The following is a 24236-nucleotide window of genomic DNA, read 5'->3' as shown; positions in this document are numbered from 1 at the left end:
TGTCTAGTTTGTAAGTTTTGTTGTTTGTTCTGTTCTGGGGTTGGGAATTTTTAAATAATTCTTTGAGTCAGAATATTAGGCAAAATAAAAGTTGCTTTTCCTCAGTTTTAAGAGTCTTGCTCATTTTGAGTCAGTAGCCATTTTGGGGTGAATACGAATGAAGTCTAATTGTCTACGCTGAGCTTTTCCTCAGTGAACTGTGCCCCACGAACAGATGTCTGACAGGGTCTCTCTAGGGCTGCCAGCCGAGGAAAGAGGTCTCAGGCATTTCTGGAAGGCCCGACACCCAGGGCACATTTGCATGGCTTGGCTGAAGGTCTGTCCCTCTCTGATTTTCTCTTCCCGCCCTCTCCCTGCTATGTGGCCCTCTTCCATTAGGAAACGGAAGTAGTATTCTCTCGACTTCCTTTCTCTGCCCATCTTCCCATTCAGTTGTTTCCCAACATTGGCCACGAGTGGATTCTGTACTGCGTGTAGCTGTGCAGAAGGGCTGCAGGGCCAGCTCCACTGGACTAGAGGTCCAGTCCCTCTACTGCTTCTTCTGCTCATTCGGTCCTTAGCAGTGCATTTTTCTTATGACTTTCAAAATATGAGATAAATGTTTCTCATGATAAATTTAAAGGAATGTAGCCTGGGTGATTACACCAAAAAAAAAACCCCAAAAAAACACCTTCTGTAACTAGAGAATTTGAAGTAATTAACCATGTCAAAACCACCATCTGTCAGAATAGCATCATCGCTTATTCAAGAAGATAATGGATTTCTAGAGATTAAGAAACGTAGTCTCTTGTCATACCCGAAAATCACTCTACAACATCTCCAAAGCATACACTTCTATTTTGGACGTTTTTTTCTGTTGTAACTTTCTCCTATTCAGTCAATAACACCCTGTATCGGAATGGTGTACACGTGGGAAAAATACAAGTTCCTGGGACCAGGGACATGAAATATTTGTGACAAGGATACATTGTCTCATTTATTGTGAGGAAATGTTCCATTTCTTCCAGCCATGTTCAATTGTAGAGACTCTTCACTCCTTACTGGTTCAGAGTCACCAAGATAGATACTTTTATGACATGCACAGAAAGAAAATTCTGGAAAGTAATGAAGAATTCAGCAGAGAAACCACCTATAGTCAGTGCATTGCATGAGAGTTCCCATGGTACAGCTGAGATGATTTTTGGTTCTCTAATTACATTGAGTCCCCACCCTTCAAATAAGCAGCTCTAAGTTTCCAATTACCTCACACTCACACTATTAGTAGTCAGGTATGCTAAAAGCCACTTATTGTTGAACGGAACAGAGAAGCAATATGTCAAGATCTTTTGCCTGTCACACAGGTATATACTGTGGAATATACTTATTTTTTGCTTTGAACCCATATACTGAGCTCGGCATGGTGGCACACCTGTAATCCTGCACTCAGGGTGGCTGAGGCAGGAGGATCACAAGTTCAAGCCATCTGGGCAATTTAGCAGACTTAGCAAAAACCTTTGTCTCAAAAAATAGAAAATAGGTTGTGGATGTAACAGTATGAAGGCCCTGGGTTCAACTGCCAGTACTGCAAGCAAAACAAAAACAAACCAACAAAAACATATACTGCAGGACTGGCCATGAAACTTGATAGGTTTCCTTTCGAAGGAAATGAAAGCAACAGGAAGATATAGCCATTAGGAGTGAATGAGGCTGGTTTTGCTATAGACCCCACTGAGACACTGTGCAACAGACCGAGCCAAAATGGCCTGTCCTCTGGGCTCACCCGGGAGGTGTGTGTGAGTCCCACCTGGCTTTGCCTCCTGCCAGCTGTTCCATATTGGACAAGTCATTCCCAGCTGGGCTCAGCACCTGCACCTGTAAGGTGATTGCAAAGATCCCTTTTCCTTCAGAATTCTGTGCTGCAGTGTATGGCTACTCATTTGTTAATTTCACAAATACTTTGGGGAAAGGGAAAAAGGGTAAATGGAAGCTTTTTTTCCCACTTGCTTTTCGTAACTGCAGACAGCAATTAAAATCATCTTAATATTGTTATGGAATTTTATCTTTAATAAAAATCAAAGAATATTCCTAAAAGTGGAAGAACCATGTAATAACTGTAAATTCTGTTAAGACCATAAATAATCCTAAAGCTATGGGGGGAAAGCCTGTCTGCATTTCAGAGAGCTCCTGATTCAAGATGGTGAGGTGGGCCCTATTAAATACCTCTCCTAACCAGATAGGAAAAAACCCCTACAGTAATAAACAAGGCTCAGAAGGAATAAAGCTATAATAAGAGAAAGATCTACTAGCTGACTAGAGATTCTGCCAAATTCCTGGAAGGTGAAAATGAGTGACATTGACAGCCTAGGGAAGCTGCCACCCTGAACAGTTTGTTGGGAGGGGTCAGCTGTACTTCCTGGTAACTGCCAAAGTAGTGCCACGCTTGGTGCTGGCAGGAGAGGGTAGGAATGGGAAGAGGGAGGGTAGCACTTAGAAGTCTGCTCCATGAGGCACCTGACAATCGGCCTGGCCTGACTCCCACCCCAAATCCCAGAAATGATGACCAAGCTGACTAACTGGCCTGGTTGTCTCAGAGGGCTTCCCATGTACTAACCCGTGTAACCTTCACCTTAAGCTTCTCATGTGCGTTCAGTTATTCTTTTTTTCAGGAAGGAAGTGGAAGCACAGGAACATGAAATAACTTTCCCAAAGCAGACAGCCTGTAATTAATAATGACAACAGTCACAATAGTCAGGTGCTGGGGTGGTAGAAAACCTCGCAGTAGGGCGAGGCACAGTGGGTATTCTCACCACACCGTGGGAGTGTTCCCAGGCCTCTCCTCCCCTCATGGCTCCCTCAGTGTCTTGTACGTGTTCATACTCCAAGGATGAGTCGACCTTTCCCATGTGTTTGGGGCATATTCTAGAGAAGAAGTATGGAGAAGGTGAAGGCCCAAAAGTGTAAAGGACCAGGCCTGAGTGAGGAGAGGTTCCCCAGGGGGCAAAGGAAGGCAATGGATTGGAAAAAAAAGAAAGAGGAGATTTAGAAATTCCACTTCCAAGACCTACTTACCTCCCTGCACAGTGTTTGAGAATCACAGTTCACATTGTTTCAGAATGAATCTTCATTACTGGACTGTCTACTCTCAAAGTCCTTCTCTGGGATTGAACCGTGTGTCACCCATTTCCTAAACCATCGTGGGGGTGTGGCTGAAATCAGAGGGTCCAGTCTTGATTTGGAGACCTGATGGAGAGGGGCTCTAAAATAAAATCCCACAGTAGCTTTCTGAGGTATTTATGTTTAGCCTTCATGAAATGACTGTTTTAGATATTATGTATTATCCTAACTGAAGTACAATTCAGTTTTGGACATCACAATCATCCACTCTTATGAGTCTTCATTATTGTGTGTAGAATATTCTGAAATTTATGTTGTAGAAAAAAAGACCGTGAACACATGTAGATCAAACAATAACACATAGATATAAATACACTGTAGCCAATCCTTTGACTTTGGTTTGTTCTAGAAGATTCTTGATGTAAAGTAGAAACACAGGGAAGATGGGCTCCTTTTGTTCTCATGTGTGATTGAGTCTAAATCTAAGAGAAGAAAGTAAATGAATAACCTTTATCTTAAATATTTCATACAAATGTTTAATCTGAAGTATAGCCGTTCTTGTTTTAATATAAGTATGTATTAAATCATTAGTTCATTTTTTACAAATCTTCAAATAAAATAAGGCCAATATGCATAAAGCTTGTCATGTCTGTGGGAAAGTATTGTCTCCTTAGAAGCAATTGGCTGAACTCAGTTCTTGATGCCTTGACTTTGATTTAGGGGGAATATCCAAGGAAATATTTTTAATAGTACTCTAGTACTTAATTCTCTTCTGAAAAGAGAAATTTAAAGTTTTCCCAGTTTAAAAACAACAACAACAACAACAGGAATCCAGCTTAACATCTCATTGGAGTAATTTGAAGTAATTTCAAGTCATACAAGGATATTTCATATAAATATTCAGTAGTGCTGTCATAGGACCCTGCCAGTCCCCAGCAGGTGGCAAGTGTAATAAAGTCCAGATGAAGAGATTCACTTCCAATCTCCTCTTTTAAGACTCCCCTTTCTTTGCCCCATGCTTCCTCCAACAGTTATTTTTGAAGGGGATTTTTTAAAGTCACTGTATTGAGGGAAAAAAGATTGCTTTATCTTATTTCTGCAGAGTGGTTTCCAGTTTTAAAAATCCTGTAGACAGGCTGAGTTTGCAGGCCCAGGTTCAGTGTCAGAGCCTTTTGCTCTGGGAGATGATCTTTGTGAGCCTGGCTAGCTCATTCCAGTGTGTGCCACACTGTTCCTGAATTTTGCAATTCTGGTAAGTATCTGGGTGTGTGTTTTAGGTGTGGCAGAGATGAGTCCAATGCACTGTAGGTGTGGGAAAAGAGCCAGAAAGGGAAATTCAGGGAGAGTCATACCCAGCCATGCAGATGACCTTCCATCCATACCACCTTACTGTGCTTTGCTTTCACCCTTAAGAATGTATTCTCCTTAGCTGTAAAAATAAATAGGAAAACTCCAAAGTGTGTACAGGTGTTTGTGTAAAGACAGCTCTCTCGGGTGAAGAAATGGAATCTTGTTGACTTAAAGGGTATAAGATTGTCTTATGAGAATGAGTCATCAAGCAATCATAATAGATGGTTGTATAATGGTTTGCCCAGCCAGTTTTTCCAGCACAAAGACTCACAATAATTAACCAGCTATTACCAGTTGTTTTTGATTATGTTGCTTTAAAGAAGAAATATTTAGATTTCAACCAAGATACATCATGTAAAGGTACAAGTTCCCAATGAGAAATGTAAATGTATTGTACACCTAAAAGGTACCAATAAAAGAATTTTTAAAAATGACTTGCAAAAGAAGAAATATTTAGATTTGAAATTGAAATCCAGAGTTTAATCACTAAAAGTAAATTGTTACGTGACACAAAGTCCCATATGCAAATCTTCTTTTCTTGGTTTATCCTTTCTATGAAAATTGTTAAATTACAATGCTTCAGTGAAAATTTGTATTTCCAAATGCTTCTCCATCCAGCTTCTAAACCCAAGCAACACTTGAATGCCTAACCCTTGCTCAAGAAAAGGATAATCTGGTTTTAGTGTAGATACAGAGGATTGTTGAGAATTGAAGCATATGTAGAAAGCAGGCATTCGCCATATTATTGGAATAATGTCCTCTTTTCAAAATAATCTAGGTTATCAGAAATTGGATAAATTTATTCAGAAACATCACAAGTTAAAGTCTGAGCTGACTCAAATTATATTTGTTTCTTTCTATCCATACATGCTGTGAACACACAGGAATTCACATGAAACTATGCCATATTAAAAAAGAAAAGAAGCACCCACCCTGAAGTTCCTCAGCTAAGCATGTTACTTCAGTGCTTCCTGACTGTGAACTCTAACAAGAGCCTCCACTCCGACTGGCTCCTCATTGGCCTAGTTGCCCTGTGGGGCTGTCTGGAGATCTCTGGACCAGTGTCTCTTTCTTTTGTGCTCAGTGATGCTGTCTTGGATCCCTGGTAAAGCTGAGTGGCAGAAGGAAAGCCACTGAGGAGACAGCTGGCTCCAACTGCCACCTGCCCCTCAGTTCAGCTTGTGTGGTGATACTGAGGAATTGTGGGTAAAACATGACTGTTCACGTTCTTTTTATTCACAGTCTGTTGTTTCAAAGAAGAGTTTGGAAAATTTCAATATATAGCTGTTTAACCCTAGTCCTGTTTTTGGAAATAGAGGAGGAATGGGAGAATGTTAAGCACAGGTAACCCTGTTGTTCTAGCTGAGGTAGCCTGATGCTTTAGTCTGTAAGCAGGTTGTCAGGGAGAGACACACTTCCTGGGTGCTGTGTTTATCATGACAACAAAACAATACCATCTCTCCTGTTAAGCTGAAGGTGAATGAGTCATCACAGCTTCACTTAGGACTGGCAGACAAGGATGGAAAAATCCTACATTCTGAAACAGATTTCTCCTGCAACACCATTGAAACCGAACAAAGAAATTCCAAAAATGGACAAAACAATAATCATCAAAGGAGATTTATACAGCTCACGTTCAATGTCAAGTTGGCATTGAAACCTAAGTTTCTCATTTGGAGGAGTTCACTGACAGGAGTCTTGTTTTTCTTTTGAATTCTACAAGTTCCTGTAAGACTTCTGTAAAAAAGAAAAGCTACCAGATAGAATTATGATCTAGCATTTTCAGTGAAAGATCTGATTTTCCTTAGAGGAATGCATATTAAAAATGCCAAAAATGATCTATGTTCAAGATAGCAATAATGTTACTCAAAAGATTCTATTGTCAAATAATGAAATGATATCAATAACATCTACCATTTATTACTCCTTACTACGTGGGCGGCTTACTTCAGTTGACTTTAACACAATCCCACGAGGTAGATGCATTGTTATTCGCACCTTAGAGTTAGGGGTACTCACCCTTAGTGACTTTCAAAGTAAACAGTGGTGCCATCATTCAAAGGCAGGCTGATTGGATTCCAAAGTCTATGGTCTCAACCCCTACACAAAAACATCTGGGCAATACAGAGGTAAACAAGGTTTAAAGGTTTTTGTTTTTGCTTTTCTATTGCTATATAAATTTCAGAACCATTAATACGCTAAACTACATTACAAATCATCAAGAGGAGGTTTTGACACCAGAGCTCTTATGTTCTGTAATATGTTCCTGACCTAGGAGGCAGAGGTGGGTAGTTTATTTGGGACGTGATTCCAGGAAGCACAAATGAAGGAATCTGAGTAGGGCACCACAGAAAAAAATGACCGAGTCTGTGTTTGCAGTCAGAGCACTGCTGTGGACAACTAGGGCCATCTTGCTAGGGGCCCTCTGAGGAGCGGCACAAAATGCACCTCCAAAGAGTTCTGCCAAAGGACAGAGACTAGATTATGTACCCAGCGATGCTCCCTCTCATGGTTGAGATTTCCCCATGGGAAGTTTAACCCAGCCCATGTGGGCTACCCTGGGCACAGGCTGAACAAGCTCATGAGGCACCAGAGAGAGATTCCACACCAAGAGGCAGAAAGGCCCTTGCGGTGAGAGCTGCCAGTGTGCTTAGGAACTGCCTGCTGCTGCTGCTGCTGCTTCAGGTACAATCAGACAGGGGTTAGGAGACCAATCTGTGACACCAGCATGGCCTGCTACTGTCAGCCACTCTGGGCTTTCCTTAGGTCCCCTCTGTGCTGCACTGAGTAGACTCTGCTATTGTTGCTTCAATGTAGCTGTGGGCCATGGCGTCTAAGGTACAACTGAAAAACAGTGGGGTAAGTGGCACCAATACAGCCACATTGCTGCAGCTGTTGCTGAGCCTTTATTAATTTTGTTACAGCAACTATATCCCTTGTGATAATCAAGCTCAAGTGATCCCCCAGGTGTATTCAGTCTGATTGTTGACCTTCTGGTCTACCTTTATGAGGAAACCAAGATGACCATGGGCAGCAGCTATAGGCTCAATGGAACCCTAATTATGTCCTCTGGTTGAAGCATTTCTGCCACCACCCTTAGGGACAGAGACCTCTAATTCTGTAGGTCCTAAACTTTCTATTAGAGGAAACATGAATTCCCCTAAATAAAACACTGGGAGGTGACACATGAGATTGATCCCCAGCTTGGAAGGGCATTGTCTGTGAGCTGATACCTTAGCTGAGCAGAGGAGGTTGTTGTAATGTCTTAAAGACTGATAGTTTTAGGGAGGTGCAGGGGCTCAGTCCTGCTCTGAAGCTTCTGAGCATCCATGTAAAATTGTCCTGTAAGATACTTGACAATCTCTGACCCTTAATAGTTTAGGGTTCTCTTGGGGCCTTACATCTCCACACTTCAGACGGAGCCTGATGTGAGCTGAGCAAGGGGTCCTGATCCCTCAAGCAAAGAAGAGGAGACACACGGGATGTGTGGGAACTGCCCACTGCAGCTTTGGGGGACTCAGAGCGGACCAAAGGAGCATCAACAGCAACTGCCACACACGCAGAAATAGAAGTGCATGCATATATGTGATAATATATGTTATATTTAAAAAGAGTTCTACAATGAACTAGGAAAAGAGAAAAATCCAAGAAAAAATAGGCAAAGAATATGAATAAGTAATTCAGAAGCCAGAAACCGAAGAGCCAAGAAGCATAAGAAGAGAGTTAACTTCACTAACAGAGAAAGGATAATTAAAACAGTGATACACTATTTCATACCCACTAGACTGACAAAGTCAGAAACATTGATAATACTTAGATAATTCCATGGGGTTACTTATACTGCTCCAAGACTGCTGGTAGGCACATAGACTGTCTCCATAATTGAGAAGAACCATTGTGTTATATGGAGGAAAATAGAATCTCTACGTATCCCATGGGCAGAAATTCAACTTCTGAGTTTAAGCCCCAGAGAAACTCAGTGTGTGCAGTAGGAGACAGGGCCAGGTGCCAAAGGTAAAAACATTGTGAGAGCAAAAAACATTGCTGTCGAGAAGTCAGCCACCATTCTGACCTCTAGTCCCTTACTTGTGAATTGTTTTTTCCAACCCTGGAAGAGTTTAACATTTCCCCTTTGTTTCTGTGCTCTGAAATTTATGATGTGCACTTGTGTAGATATTTACTCACTTTTATTCAAGTGCTTCATTTTCTCTGTTCTCTTACTCTGGAACTCCTATGTGTCATAAGTTAGACCTCCTAGTTACATCTGCTAGTTTTCCATCATTTTCTCTCCATTTCTTTTCTTAATGCTTTATTTTCTCTTTACTTTTCCATCTCTTTGTTTTGTTCTTCCTTTTCATTGAGTTTCTCAATATGAATATTGAAATCTTTCTGCTAAGTCTGAGAAATCTCCCCTATCATATATTTATCTCTCAAACTTTTTTTTTCTCTATTTTTTTAAAAAATGTTCATCCCATCTTATTTTATGCAATAAAAATGAATAAAAAGACTTTGACATGTACTTCTCCGGTCCTTTTTATCTCTTTTTTCCTTTGAGTTCCATCTTTTATCTATTTATTTTTGTTTCTATTTTTCAATTTTGAGCCTTTTCTTAGATATTTGACATCTTTGGTTCTTTGTTTATATTTATGAGTGAGATACAAAAATAATTCTAGTTTCAGAGCCCTATCTGTGTTGATTGGGCTCTGAGGATATTGTTTCCAATGAGTAGTCATATTGCTAGTGTATTTGGGAAATCAGTTTTCTTGGAAGAGAATCTCCCAATCTCTTGCTAGGAAGAATATCCTGATTTTTGCTATTCTAGGAGTCAGTGTGAGAGTTGGCTAGAGTTTCACCAGTGAATATGTAATTTCCAAATTTGTTTTGAGCATGTGCCTCACTCTGCCCTCAGCTGCAGTTTGTGTGCCATGCTCTTCAGAGACGTTTCTCTCTGCCAAGGTCGGGAAAAGGTAGCCATTTGACTGTGCAGTGTAGGAGGAAAACTGGGCTTTTATTTCTGCTTCTTGTAGACTTTGAATCTGTCCTTCATTGTTTCACTCCATTCCAAGTCTTTGCCTTCAGGGGTATAGTTTGTTTTTAGTCCTAAATCTCCCTGAAGCAAGAATCAGCTTGCTTCTTGTTGGCTTACTAGACTCTCTCCACCCTGCAGCCAATTTAAAGATTAAAAATCCCTTAAAATTTTGAACATGTTTTGACATGGAAAGACCTCAATATGTTCTGGAACTAAGAAGAAAAGTTTGATTTCTGTGATCTTATATATATCTTATTTGTGTGCCAGGTGCATGTGTATTTATAAAGACAAAGGAAAAACCATAAAAGACATATACCAATCTTCACTGTTACTTCTGGGAACTGGATTGAGTAAGGTATGACCTTCATTATTTACTTTTTATTCTTTTTAATGTTTCTAATATTTATATTTTATAATAATTATTATTGATATAGTATACACTTAACAGCTATTACTAGATACTAAAAAAAGGTTATAACACAGTATGTACAACATATCAATTTTATTAAACATGCACTTACAGAGGGGGAGAAAGAGAGAATGAAATTGCCACCTCTGGATAATGAGGCAATCTAGAATACTAAAATTTTCTTCACCTGTAGTCCCAGCATTTGGGAGGCTGAGGCAGGTCAGCCTGAGCTACGTAGTGAGTTTAGGGCCTGCTTGAACTACAAAGTGAGACCCTGCCTCAAATTTTTTTTTCTTTAGTGATCTTCTTCCATGATTTACACATTTTCTATACTTGTTTGTTTTACCATTATAATCAGAATATATTCAATGCACATTTTCTTTTTAACAGGTACTTCCCAGGAACTGGAAATTCACAGGTAAACAAGGCAGAGTTTTTATTTTCAATTAATGTTCTGGTAGGTGGGACAGTCAGCCAACAAGTCAAATAAATATGATGATTTAAACAGGGATGAATGATACTAAAAACCAATCTGCATAATGGGACAGAGAATGATGGAGCTATATTGACTTCTTGTAGCTGCCCGAGGAGACTTCTCTAAGAAGGTGATGTTCGGACTGGGAAAAGAGAATCATGGGAAAACATTAGAAAATGGTGTTCCTGGCAGAGGACATAGCAAGATAGGATTGGATTTGGCATATTTGAAGAAGCTACATACTGGATCATGCAGATTTTAGATTGTATTCTTCTTTCCATGGAAAGCATTGATAAGCAAATGAGAAGTTAGGTCTTTTCAGCAAAGTGTCTTTATTTAAAGCCATGACATTTCACAGGAAAAGAGAGAAAAACAAAGACAGAGGACAAGACTTTGGAATCTGTAGTGCTTAGAGGTGTAAAGTAAGTTGAGAAGGAGCAATCAGTGAGGAAGAAACAATTAGGTGAACATAATAGCATGCAGCCATTTTTTAAAAATTAAGTGCCATGTGAAAAATAGTACCTAAGTGTGTTTGTACATTGGATACTTAAAGGCTAAGTTGCAGACACTGATAAAGAATTTTTGGATAAGTTTTTTTTTTTAATCAAGAAAACAGCAAACTAAAGAAAGCCGGTTGCTAGTCTAGGAATCTGGGCTTGGGGTGGCATGTTTTGTCATTTATTCTGTGTTCTCTGGCCAAACATTTTATATTTATGGACCTACATTTATTTCTCTGTACACTGGTGATAATAAACACTGGGGTTACATGGAAGAGCTAATCATTGGTGATGAATGGAGAGGTGCTATTATCCTTTGGGCTGCCTTTGGGCACAAGAGTAATAGCAGAGTCAAGAGGACACACCCATCGCCTCTACTGCATTAAACCTCTGTCCCTTTTGGAGAAGCTGCTGATGAGTCTCTGTCTATAAAACACCCTGGAGCAAAGTGTCATTATGCCCAGCTTCCTCATTCCCAATTCCTCATGGTCAGCTCAGTGTTCTGAGGTGCATGGAAAGACCCAGGATGGAAAAGGCCCAGGTATCAGCTGTATCTATTAAGATACTCAGAGCAATAGACTTCCTACTGAGTCAAATGGCAGTCACTTTATCCCACATGTGTATTTTGTTTTAAAATGATAATGCCTTCCACGGAGGTCAAAAACTTTAATCCCTTTTATTAAATTCATATACAGCTTAAGAAGGATAGATGAAATATTCTCAGAATTCCAAGAAAAACCTTCCATGAAAGACAGCACTATAGCATGGTGGTGCACAACTGGTAAACTGAGGCACAGTGGTGTACCATAGTTTGATCATTTCCTTGTGAACACATTTCAATCAATGCACAAGTTTCTTTTTACTACTGTCAATAACATTGAAATTCATACCCAAGAGGCAAAAGGACAACAAAGTGATTTAGCAACAGAGAAAGATCTCCTGTTTCCTAAAACATGCACAAAATTTAATAGTAAACTATTAAGGATGCCTCGTTGGGGCAGTGAGCACTTTTACTGAGACAGCGTGCCCAAAAATTAAACCAGTGAAGACATAGATAGACACTTGTGTGAACACTGGGTCTTGCTTTTCTTGAGGAAACAACTGTGTTCGAGTCCACTGCAGACCAGTGTAGTGTTGTGGTGTGCTTAATCTTTTCAGCAAGTGGGTGAAAACAAAAACACAACAACGGAAGTGTGTTATGGGTGTGCCAAAAAATTGGATAAGCCAGAGAAATAGTGAAATTCTTAGAAGCACACAGCACAAGGCTGAATCATGGAGAAATAGAAAATATGAGCAGGCCTATATAACTTCTTAGCTTAGGAGATTGAACCAGAAGTCAGAAAACCTCCCATCAAAAAAACCCCTGGGGCAAGCGGCATCTTTCACTGGTGAATCCTGCCAAATATTTAAAGAAGAATCAATGTCAATCCTCTTCAAAGTATTCTGGAGAGGGTCCGGGGATTTAGCTCAGTGGTTCCGCTGCTTGCCTCGCAAGCGCAAGGACCCGAGTTCAATCCCTGGTACCAAAAAAACCCAAAAAACCAAAACAAAACAAAGTATTCTGGAGAAATTGAAGGAGACCATACACTTCTTAGTTCATTCTGTGAGGTTAGAATTACTGGACAGGCCAGCCAGACAAGGGTGCTATAAGAAAACTACCCATCACCATCTCCAATGGGCATTACTGCAGACATCCTTCATGAAATATTAGAAAACTCAGTTCAGCAGCGCATCACATGATGGCTGAGTAGAATTTATTCCTGGCATGCACAGAAGTTTTAATATATAAAAATCAATATAATATACACTATTAACTGAATGAAGAAAAACCCATATGATGTATCTTAATTCGTGTAGACAAGCACTTGATAAAATCCAACACCATTTCATGAATAAACTCAATAAATCAGGAATAAAAAGAAACTGTCTAAGCATAATAAAAGTCATAGATGAAAAGCCCATAGCTAGCATTATACTTAATGGTGAAAGATTTAGAGCTTTTTCCTAAGATCAGAAACAAGAGAAGCTTCTTACTCATTTACCGCTCCTATTCAAAATAGTATGAAAAGTCCTGGCCAGCGCAATTAGGCAAGAAAAAGAAATCAATGTTATCTAAGATGGAAAGGAAGAAGTAAAATTATCTATGTTGGTAGGTGATATGCTTTTTTTTTTTTTTTTTTTTTTTTTTAGTAATGGGGATTGAACTCACTCAGGACCTTGCACTTTCGAGACAGGTGGTGGAACCACTGAGCTAAATCCCCGGCCCAGGTGACATGGTCTTAAACATAGAAAGCCCAGATGATTCCACATATACACACAAAAATATTTAAACTAAGGAATCAATTCAGCAAAGTTACAGAGTACGGAATTGACATATAAAAATTTCAAAAGAAAATATAGGTATTATATCAAAACATTAATTTTATAATCTTAAAACCTCATTAATAGGTGCTAAATAATACTGGATACCTTTTATAAATATGTAACCATGAAAAACATGAAAGTTTAAAAATAGAAAATAAATCTGGAGCTAACAGAAAGAAATCGTAGTCCTGAGGGCTTTCTGGAAGCTAATATTTTTACAATAGCACTCTGGGCATCAGAATCGCCCGTAGGACCTCTTTAAAAAATCCCCGATACCAGCCCCCCTGACCTAGAGAATCAGAATTCTAAAGGAATTTTGTTTTTTAATTCTTCCGATGATTCTGAAGCATGGTAATTAACGACTGGTCCAAAGCACAAGGGAGATCAGCCCCTCTTCCTCAGTTCCTGAACACGCTGCTTCTCAGATTTAGCTTTGCATCTGGAGCACCTCTTCTCTAAGGATTAATACTCACGGAGCTTCTTGAGGCAGAAATAGTATGCATTACACTAATTATGAGAAGCTTCTAAAACCAGCTGCAAAGGTAATGACTAACACGGAGCTTCGAAAGAGGGCCCACCTTGCCCTTAGCAACTGTCTTCATAAATGACACCGAGACACATTGCTCAATGGAAATGGCTTTCAGTCTGAAAGAACAATTAGTATTGGGTACATGCTTCATTTTATAATTGAATGCACATAGTACATAATAGTTTCTGTATGAAGCAGTGCTAATGAATGTGTGATCTATGCATGATGGAGAAGTGCTGAGTGGAGTTTTGACCAGTGTATGACTACAGTTGTGTTTTGCTTTTACTTAGCTTCTATTGCATTAGTCCTCCCTTATCCACAGTTTCACTTCCCATGTTTTTAGCTACATATGGTTAACTTTGGTCTGAAAATACAGTAGAGTTCAATAAAGTAGAGGAAAAGAGAGAGAAAGAGAGAGACAGACAGAGAGAGAGAGGTTCACCATGATCACATAACTTTTGTTACATATATTGTCATAATTTTTCTATTTTATTGTTGGTATTAATCTTTTATTATACCTAGCATAGAAGTTAAACTTTATCACAGGCATAGCTGTATGTGTAGGAAAATCCAGAGTATACAAAGAATTCGGTGCTACCCAAGGTTTCAAGTGTGCACTGGGGGCCTTGGTACGTATATCCTGCAGATGAAGGTGGCAGTGGGACCTACAGTACTTTGAGAGCTCTGAATCCGGACTCCAGAGCCTAGAGATCATTCAGCAGGAAGGATGTTGCTACTGCAGTAGAAAGAAGGCACAAGGCTGACTGTCACCCCAGAGAGGGTGGTGGTTCTCATGATGCCCCATGCCCACGATCCAGTAACGAAAACAATGTTCCAAGATTTCCCCAAGTCACTCACATCTGAGTGGGGTGATGTGTTATTAGGGGAGAGGCTCTAAACTCAGCTCGTAAGGAAAGACACTGGATAATCAAATTCTCCCTGAGAATTTCCTCCCTCAGCCCAGCACTGCATTGGTCAGTGCATGTGGCTGGTTCCCCTGCTGTCCTGACCAGGGCTCCACTTCCTGTGGGTACAGGCAAGAGGAACAGAACTGAGAGGTTTCGAGACTGCACCTCTCCAATGTATCTTCTGTTCTGTCTTCCTCCTCCCAACAGTTTCTTTCATGTCAGTTGTCTGTTCCTCTCACACATTAGTCTTCCGTTTCCCTCAGCTCTCCAGCTTTTGTTTCTTAATGTGGCAGAGCATATCATTAGGTAACAAAGGTCTTGGAGTCAGGCTGCCTGAGTTCAAATCCAAATCCAGGTTCTGCAATTTCTTAGGCTTATCCCTGTGGACAAATGACTTAATCGGTCAAATCCTCAGTGTCCCTGTTTGCTAAAAGGGTGAAGTAAGTGTGTCAGTATCCTAACGCCATGGGAATTCAAAGACTATTTATGGGATCTCCAAAAGCACTGCCTGCTAAGGATATGTGCTGAAAAATTGAAGTTATTAATATGTGGTTGTGATTGTGGGTGTCTAGGCAGCCAGGCAGCATTCAGTCTCAGGAGACCTAAAATAGAGCCAGGAGTAGAGGCGCATCCCTGTGATCCCAGCACTCTGGGAGGCTGAGGCAGGAGGATTGTACGTTTGAGGCCACCCTGGGCAACTTAGTGAGACCCTGTCTCAAAGAATAAAAAATACAAAAGAGCTGGGGATGTAGGTCAGTGTGAAGGCCCTGGGTTCAATTCCTAGTGTCACCACCCCAAACAAACAAACAAAGCCTCACAGAAGAATTTAGCATAGGTATTTGCTTTGTGCTACTGAGTTCAAATTTCCTCTCTGTGACTCGAATTATTACTCAGATGTTACCTCGCCATAGCCTTAAAGGCCATGAGAGCAGCCTCTCCAAGCGAATGACGGTTTATTCTGTCTGTGAGCAAAGTTGGTTGTGAAGTGGCAACGTGGCAGTGACACAACCCCACTGGGGCATTTTAGGACTTCCTTGTCATTACTCCTGCTGAAGATACATAGATGGACATGTTCTCATTAGAGGAAGCAAGCAGTGTGTACTAGAATTGTTTGCAGGAAAATGCTGTGTTCCAGTGTATAATGTAAGTATTGCTCAAGCTTCCGATGTGGCATAGTCTAGAAGTGACACAAATACTCATTTATGTGAACTGCACCCGAAACCAGTGATGAGAAATTAGATGGACTGGCTCTTTAAGTAGACTGCCTTGTCTCTTGGCTATGAAGAGGGAGTGACAAAGCCAGCCATAAATGTGTGGCTCTTTCAATCACAACGCCAGGGTTTTTTTCTACAAGTCCTGGCTCTTAAGATTTCTGTGGAAATTTTGTTCCTTGGGGCCAACCTACAGGTCTTTCGCCTTAGCAGTTTCTGAAGACCTCTTTTTGGCTTTGGAAAATCGGCTGGTAAATCAGGCCACCCTGGGGAGGGTTACAGGCCAGGTGAGGAGGGAGGGGCTGGGCTGCATGAGTGGAGCCAGAAGTCAGGACTGGGTTGGGCTGCTCGCCCTGGAGCTCTCTAGCTCTCCCAACCGTCCTGAGTCCAGGCTGCACCTAGGTCAGGGGTGGCTCTCAGACCCAGCCTCCAGCCCAGGGGAATAATTGGGAGAACCAATTAAGCAAGCACACAGAGGCCAGATGGGCTCCTCCTGGCCTGCCTGCCGCGCCCAGGCTTGGGCAGCATTCGCCTCCCTTTACCCTGGGCCTGCACAGGGACCGCGCCCTGCGACTGCCGGCCTGGAAAGGCTGGCCTCAGCACTCTGCGGCTGTCCCTGGGCCCCGGGCTCTGTGCCTTCTGCCCAAGCAGGCCAGGCAGCACTGCCTCTTTCACTGGCCTGGTAGCGCTCTGGCCGTGATTTCTCAGGCCCAGCAAAAGTGGTTCAGATGATGGTCACCATCCACCGAGGGGGATAGGAAGATCAAGGACACCCTGCATATGCCGAGCAAGTCAGAGCCGCTCTGGGAAGAGCTGCGGAAGGCACCTGCCGAGCACCTTGTGTGCACCTGTGGGCACCGTGTTAAATAAAAGCTGAATAAGGTGCGTGAGATGCAATCTTTGCTGCCAAGGAGCTCCGCATCTGCTCGGAGGTCAGCTGACCCCCTCCTGCTCCCCCTTCTCCTGGCGGTGCTTCTGTGAGCCTCTGGCTCATGGCTGGGAAGGCTGGGCTGCTGACACACATCTGAGCTCGCACCGCTGCTCCCTGCTCCCAGTGCTTTGACTTAGGATTTTCCACCTTCAATAGGGTACAGAAGTGAGGCGCGTTCAATAAAAACCATACTTCAGAATTTAACTTCTGATCCTTTGCTGGGCTAGTGATATGTAGTATGATCCTCTCTCAGGCTGCCAGGAAGCAGTATGCAGTTGGGGCTCCCAGTCAGGCCTGAGATCACTCGAGGAACCAACTGAGTCTCAACTGTGTGCTATATTGGGAAGCTAGGACGTTCAGTAGTTAGCTGTGTTCAATGCATTTTCAACAGGGTATTTTCCACTTATGAAGGGTTTGTAGGGACTCAACCCCAAGGTAAGTTAGGAAGTATAGGTACATATATAATGTAAATAATATCATGGGCATTATCATACATATGTGATAATATATACTATATTTACAACATATGATACAAATATATACCATATATAATATAAATATGATGACATATGTAATTCTCAAGGGCTTGTAATCTCATGGTTTCCTGCCTCAGATTCTGTGTCCATGCATTTTTCTGATGCCTTTCCAAGAAGCATAGACATCAAAGCCAGACCCACAGCTACTTTCTAATAGCCGTCTACGCATGGTATTAACCTGGTCAGGGAGGCTTCTGGCACAGAGAATCTTGATGCCTCTACTTTTTTTCTCACTGCTCACATGTGTCTCCTTCCTGTAGTCTCCACCTTGCTTTGAGGTGCATACAAGACCCTCTCCACATCTGACGTGATCCTGTCCTGCCCTCTGAGGCCTTACCTGGCTAGTGTTTCTTGCAGAAATTCACTAAACCCAAGTGATCTTATTCAGAAAGCTCATGCCTGCCACTAATGAAAGGAATACCCAGCCCAGTTACATATGTTAAGAACCAATATCATTACAGGCTAGGGCACCTGGTTCCCCTGCAGGTGAGAGGGACCCCTGCTTGGGGAACCGAGAACCTTCTCAGAGGTGGTTGATTGCACAGCTCCCACGCTGTGGGCAGTGGGCTGGGAGATAGTGGTTTTGCTGACCTCGACACAGGTCTAGCTTTGTTTCTGAGCAGTGTCATAGCTGAGGTGCAGCTCTGGGGAGGTAGCTGTCCCAGACAGGTGAGAAGAGAGAAGTCTGGAGCTGGCCCCACCCATCCCAGTGGGGCAGGCCGGGTGCTCTGGGGCAGATGCAGCTGCAAGTGATGGAAAGTCCAGGCCAGGGCAGCCGGTGCATGGCAAAAAGCAGAGCTTCTGCCAGGTGGCTGTCCTGGTGGGAGTCCGGCCATGGCAGGGCAGGGTGCTGGTGAGGGACTGGGAGTGGAAACGGTGAGTGGGGACAGTCTGAGACATGGCCAGGCACAGCATGTGATACACTGGGTTTCATCATCAGGGAAGCGCTCATGGTGGGAGAGGGGAAGGAGTGGCAGGAGCTAAGAAGGTATTGGTCCCAAGGAACTGGGCTCCACCTGCGCACAGCCCCTCTGTCTCTCTGATGAAGTGCAGACACACACCTGAGAGGCAGGGTGAGCGCTGGACAGGAGGGCGTGGGCTAGTGGCAGAGGATGAAGGGTAAAAAGCCACCAACTTCTCCACACCCAGGGGTTATCGCCACCCAGGCTCAAAGGCTCCTCTCGTTCTTCCAGAATCTGGGTGGCTCTGCTCTTTCCTTTTCTAGCATTTTCAGCATAGTTTTAAGGCTCAGTGCTGGGCTGGGAGGTGCTCTCATGTTTTCTGTCTTTTGGGATCCATCTCACTGGGCCTGTAGGAGATGCACAAGGCAGCACCCACACATACGACATCTTACCTGGGGCAAATGGGGCTGTCAGGTGAGAACAAAGAGCCCAGGCTCTGGAGCTGGACTGCTGGGTTCAAACCTCAGCTCTGGCACTGTGTGGACTTGGACAAATTTACTCATCAAATTTGCTTGCCTCATTTTCCTCACCTGCAAAATAGGGATGATAGTACTGTCCACTACCTAAAGTGCACGTGAGGACTGATTCAGTTAATGTAGACAACGTAAGCATTTAGAACAGCTGACACTTGGGAAACAATCAACAAATGTCAGTTATATTGGTTATTATTTCTCCAGTAGGGGGAGGTATTTTGTCTGTTAGTCCCTCGGTAAATATCTTGAGTGTGAACCATGCATGGCATATTGTTCCGGGAATCTGATATGTATTAGGCAAAAAAACAGACAACGCCCTGCCCTCCTAGGTCTTCTTTTTCTGTTGACTCTGTATAATTGTTTACAGTGCGACCCAAAGGACAGACGCACCCATACTGTAGTGAGTAGAGTCTCTCCCTTGGGGAAGCATTGAGGCCCCTACAAACCCTGAGAGGCAGCTTCCTCCCCAGTGCAGTTGGGGTCAGGCTCTAGAGCTGGGGCCCTCAACCTCAGTGTCATCCACATGGAGTTCGGGAGAGTTCTTTATCAAAGGGCTGTCCTGCGTGTTGTAGGACAGTTAGCAGCCTTGCTGGCCTCTACCCACTAGAGGTCCATGGCTACTTACACTCCCACACTGTGACAACCAAAAGCTTTTGCGGACATTACCAGCTATAGCGAAACCGTCCCCAGTGGCACTCAGAAGGCTGACAGTTCCAAGAGGACAGGCTGCCCTACAGCCAGTGACAGTCCTGATTAGACTCTGGCAGCACATCTGTGGGCCTTTCCTCCCAGGACATCCAGTGCTGTCCACTCCTGGCATCTGCAGTCATATCCCACAAGCAGGTGAGGCTGGGAGCCCTCTGCCCTCCGCTCACACCGTGTGCAAGGGTAGCAAGTGGGAAAGCGGCCCTGCCTGTTAGGTTTTGATGGGTCTCAAGCCACACTCCTAGACAGCAGGCTATGTCCAGAGTTCCACTCAGTGCTTCCCCGGGTGGATGCTAAGTCACCACATTAGGGCAGAAAGTCAGATATGATCTGTGAGACATCTTTTCATTTTGTTTGTCTCCATCCCTCAGGATCCAACACTGCCTAGGTTAGGTGTGACTCACCCGGGCATGTCTCGGGTTGTTTGGTCTTGCTCAGGAGCCCTAATAGTCAGCCTTGAAGTTTTTAAAACCAATCGCAGAGAAGGGGCAAATCCCGGAGCTCCATTTCGGGCCAGGGCTTATCAGTGGGAGCTGCTGGCTCCACGCTGGCCTGCAGACTTGGGATGCCCTGGATTCACCCATCTCTCCAAGGACACTCACTGAGCTCACACACAGGCGCCTGGGCAGTAAGCATTTCCACTATTTGGCAGTCCGAACTTAATCCGGTTTATGTTAAGACTTTGATTTTGAGAGCACATCTAAGCTTCTTTTTAAAAATCAAATCTCATGTCTTTGTAAATTGCTCCTTGAAAGATACAGCCTGTAAAGTGGAGGAACCCTTTCTTTTTGCAAGTCTGTGAAATGGTTTTCAGGTGCGTGTTTGTTGCTTGATGTTGCCCTTGACCGCCACACTCTGCGACCCTGATCCTGAGGTCTCCAGTTCTTTCAGTAACTCAGCCCCACCAAAGGCATCCGTCACAAGCTGTCGTAACAGGGTGCTTTTTAAACATTGTGGCTCTGACTCTATGGGCAAGAAAAAGAATAAATGGAGCAAAGGAGGAAAGAGACCCAGTGAAGAAGAGAGGCAGTGCGAGAGCTCAGAAATTGTGTGTGTCTGGCAGGCGGGGCCTGCTGGGAAGCAGCTTGGTGTGCAGGGTAGCACACCTGCCTCATGTGGCCACAGCTTACAGGCCCTAGGACTGTCGCACACCGAGACTCGTTTCCTCTTGGAAGCTCCATTCCACCATCCCACTTCACTTGGACTTAGACACAGGATGAGTGGAAATGGTGGGAATCCAGGTGGACGCTGTTGGCACAAGGTCAGTGTCTTAGAATAAACAACAAGCTTTCTGTCCTGGAAACTGCTGTTCTCCAAGCCACCTTACTACAGACAGCTAAGTTAGAAATATAACTTAGGGCTGAGCTCTCACAGAGTCAGGGCAAAAGGTAAAAACAGACTAAAACTGTGGCTGGAGACACATCAGCTGGAGGGCCTGGCCTACACACTTCCCCAAGGGATGAGACAGGTGATACCACCTGGTCTGGTAAAGTCTGGAGAGACATCAGTCGCCTCAGGGGGTGACCAACACCCCAAGATCCATCACCTACCTGAGCTCTTTGTTCTTTCTATGTGCACTTCTTGCTACATGTCCTACTTCCCCATTGGATCACTATCACCTAAGTGACTATACTTGTAACCTTATTAGTTAATCACAGCTGTAACCCACTTTGTACCCACTTGGTTTTGCTCTACAAAACTTCCCTGTAAAGTGAGGTCCCTGGGTTATCCATTCAGGTCCCCTTCTGTCTCTCTTAGAAGCTTTCTTTCTCTCAATAATATTTTCCTACTCTTAACCTCCATTGTTCCTAGAATTTATTCTTTGATTTTAGCAAACACGAACTCGGTATCTCAGACATCCCACAGACTAGGGAGGTATTTTCATATTTCATCTCTTGTAACAATCTGACCATGGACAGAAGTAACGTGACTGCTTTGCAAAGATTTTTTTTTTAGCCCTCAGTAAAGCTGACACAGAATCAGAGAATATTTTCCCCCTGAATGAGATGGCCTAGCTTATCTGCTCTCCGGTACTGGCCCAGCTTCAAGCCCAGAGGGCTCAGGAATGGAAATTTGGGAGTTGTTCAGATACTTTTGTCTCTCTTCCAAAACAGTGCTGCTCTTGGCTTTGCTTTCTCAATCTTGTCTTCCTTCTCCTGAGAACTTGCTGTTCTCTTGATGCGCAGTGTGTACGAACCTGCCCAATCTGGCTGCCCACTCTCTGTCTCTCACCTTCCCTCACCCTGGAATTTTAAAAAGCTACTGCCTAAGAAAGATTAACATTCTCACTACCTCCCAACTCTCAGGCCGAACACAGGGCTGGATGTTCTTCAGTTTGCTGTTTCCTTCTTCAACAGGAAATATACTTGAGGGCTATTTTCAAATCCATTTCATCAGACTTCTGGGTTGGGCCTTGAGGAGCAAAGGTATCACAGAGCCACCAGGTACAGGAGCTGCTAATTCAGAAAGAAACGAACAATTGAGCTAAGAAAACATTCTCAGCATGCTGTGGAAGAAGAGAAATGATCTCAGCATTGTCCTCTAGATTACGGATATTGCCACTAACAGTGACAGAGATCAGAATAAGAGCAGTGCTTCCAAGCAACTCCGTACAAGGCCAGACCAGCGCCTGGCTCAGCTGAAAACTGCTATGTTGCCATTGCCCATGCATTTCCCCATTTTGTAGCTCAGCGCTGCTCCTCCCTGATGCAGATTCCCTCCTGCATGTCCCCTCACCTTACTGCAGCTCCCCCAGGCCGCCCTGGGCCAGGTAAATGCACAGCCCAAGCCTGGCAGCACTCCTTGCTGCTTATCCCTGTGTCTCTTTTCACCCAGATGTGCATGCGAGATTTCATTCTGTGACTGGGGGAGGGGGCAAGAAATTTGGGAGACAGAGTTTGACTAGAGGGGATAAAGATAAGGTCTAGTTATTTCCTCTCTGATTCGCAGTTCAAAGCGAGAATGAATAATAGTATTTCCTTGTAAGATGCCACATTCTAGTGAAGAGCAATGGCCAGATCAGAAGAGCTTTGGTTGGAGCCAGGCACAAGCATAGGAACTTTGGGGTCCAGTGTGAGGCACCCAGCATGTGGCAAGGATTCCTGACCTAGGTGGAGAGTTAAGTTCTCTTCTAATTCCAACATTCTCCCTTGCCATGGAGTTTTCTTAGTAATGTCATAGTTCATGTCAATAAAAACACATTACCATAAGGTAATACTTCATTACACATTTTTCTCACATCCCTATCCAGTAGATTTTAAATAACAGATCCACAAAATGAATCACTTAAAGAGGAAACAGAAGGCCATTAGTTTTACTTGAACTGGCAACAGAAATTTCCTTCATTTAGGATAATTTCTAGCAAGTTTGTAGGCAAGTTGGCAAAATGATCCCCCAAGACCTGGGTGTGGAACAACCAGTACTAACTATAAACACCTGAGCAGGTGACAGTACTGCACAACACAGCTTCGCTGATGTTCCATGTGGTTGCATGCTCCACGCTAAGCCAAGCAATTGCCTTTTATCACCCCCTGTCGGCCTAGAGCAGGTCTCTGATAAAGGCCAGAGAAGTAGGACCAAATATCCTGGTGCCACTGGGTGGCTCTTAACACTGCATGGAAGCCCTTGCCCAGCTATGCTACAGAGAAGCATTGCTCAAATCTGGCCATGGGCGCCTGCAGGTCCTGTCTTACCACTGACATTCATCTAGGGTTCAATGAAAAAAGCACACATAGTACAGGTAGTGAATTTTTTTCTTGGAGTTAATTTGCCTACTGTCATTCCCATACATGTGTTTGTGCATGTGTGTACATGTGCGTGCGTGTGTGTGTGTGTGTGTGTGTGTGTGTGTGTGTGTGTTTCTTTTTTAAACTTCACTGGCCTGGCAATCAGTGCCATAGAGGCAGACCCCAGCTAGGCTTATGGAAAGCAAGTCTTCAGGCTGCTGTTCTACCTGACCCTGAGCACTGCTGGTCACTGACAACCCTGACAGGTCCTTCTGAGGCCTTCAGTGCTTTGTTAAAAAGAAAGGAAGAAACAATAATTAAGTTCTAGTCACATCTCTCCTCTTCCCAGAGCACTATTCCTATTTAATTGAATTTTTCAGCATTTTTTATCCTGGGAAGCAAAATGGCAAGAGTCTCCTCTACAACCCAGGCAGGGAACTAAGCTGCTGAGAAGCCTGGACACCAAGTAAGGATGAGGCCCACATGAGATGAGCCATGAGCAGTCCAAGTGCCTGGCTGTCATTCCAGATGAGACAAGGAGTGGCCCCTCAGAGCAGGACCTGTGGTGGCACTGGATAGGTGGGACCTGCTGGGTGGGAAGGGCCCTTTTGGCCCAGTGCTGGGAAGCACCTTTTACAGGCAACAGGCTTTACCTGTCTGGCAGCTCAGGGAGCCTCTGGCAATTGCTGAGGACCCACTGTACTATGAGAAATCTGTAGTAAGATCAAGCAAAGCCAGAGGGGGAAAGATTGGAATACAGAATCAGATGGGGTAGGAGACTGAGAGATTTGATTGTTTTTGTGGGAGAGAATCTTAAGAGTCTGCAACTGGAAAGGACTTGAGCACTAATTTTTCTTTGCTTGGAACTGCCTTGCTAAAGGGGCTTTGGCTCATGAGGAGCACAGTATCAGAGCTGGCAAAGTACCATTATGTTCGGATGTCATCATCTTGATTATTTGGACTCAAGGACAGAGATGACCTCTGAGGCTGGGTAGTGGTGTTGGGAAGGAGATGTGGATTTTACCTCAAGGAAGTGGCA

At 43.4% G+C, this 24236-nt stretch overlaps 1 protein-coding gene across 6 annotated transcripts in view; it reads left to right on the top strand.

Annotated features, from left to right (window-relative positions):
• Positions 1–9036: 9036 nt before the first annotated feature.
• LOC147824210 (uncharacterized) overlaps positions 9037–24236 on the top strand; it is a 53290-nt gene continuing 38090 nt past the window's right edge. Inside the window, exons 1-2 of one of the 6 annotated variants that reach the window (XM_087190025.1) lie at positions 9037–9827; positions 10272–10299. In XM_087190025.1, coding sequence (XP_087046151.1) covers positions 9744–9827; positions 10272–10299 — 112 coding nt within the window. In that variant the 5' untranslated portion in view covers positions 9037–9743. Of the gene's footprint in view, positions 9828–10271; positions 10300–15005; positions 23969–24236 lie in introns of those variants that run through there. The other 5 variants (XR_015442489.1, XR_015442490.1, XR_015442487.1 and 2 more) reach the window with 5 other exon arrangements.

Source organism: Heterocephalus glaber, unplaced genomic scaffold (genome assembly GCF_053883595.1).
Source record: "Heterocephalus glaber isolate CG9 unplaced genomic scaffold, H.glaber_assembly_v1.0 deba00001550, whole genome shotgun sequence".
In the NCBI taxonomy this organism is placed as follows: domain Eukaryota; kingdom Metazoa; phylum Chordata; class Mammalia; order Rodentia; family Bathyergidae; genus Heterocephalus; species Heterocephalus glaber.
Note: the sequence above shows the minus strand (reverse complement) of the source record. Positions and strands in the feature narration are given on the sequence as shown.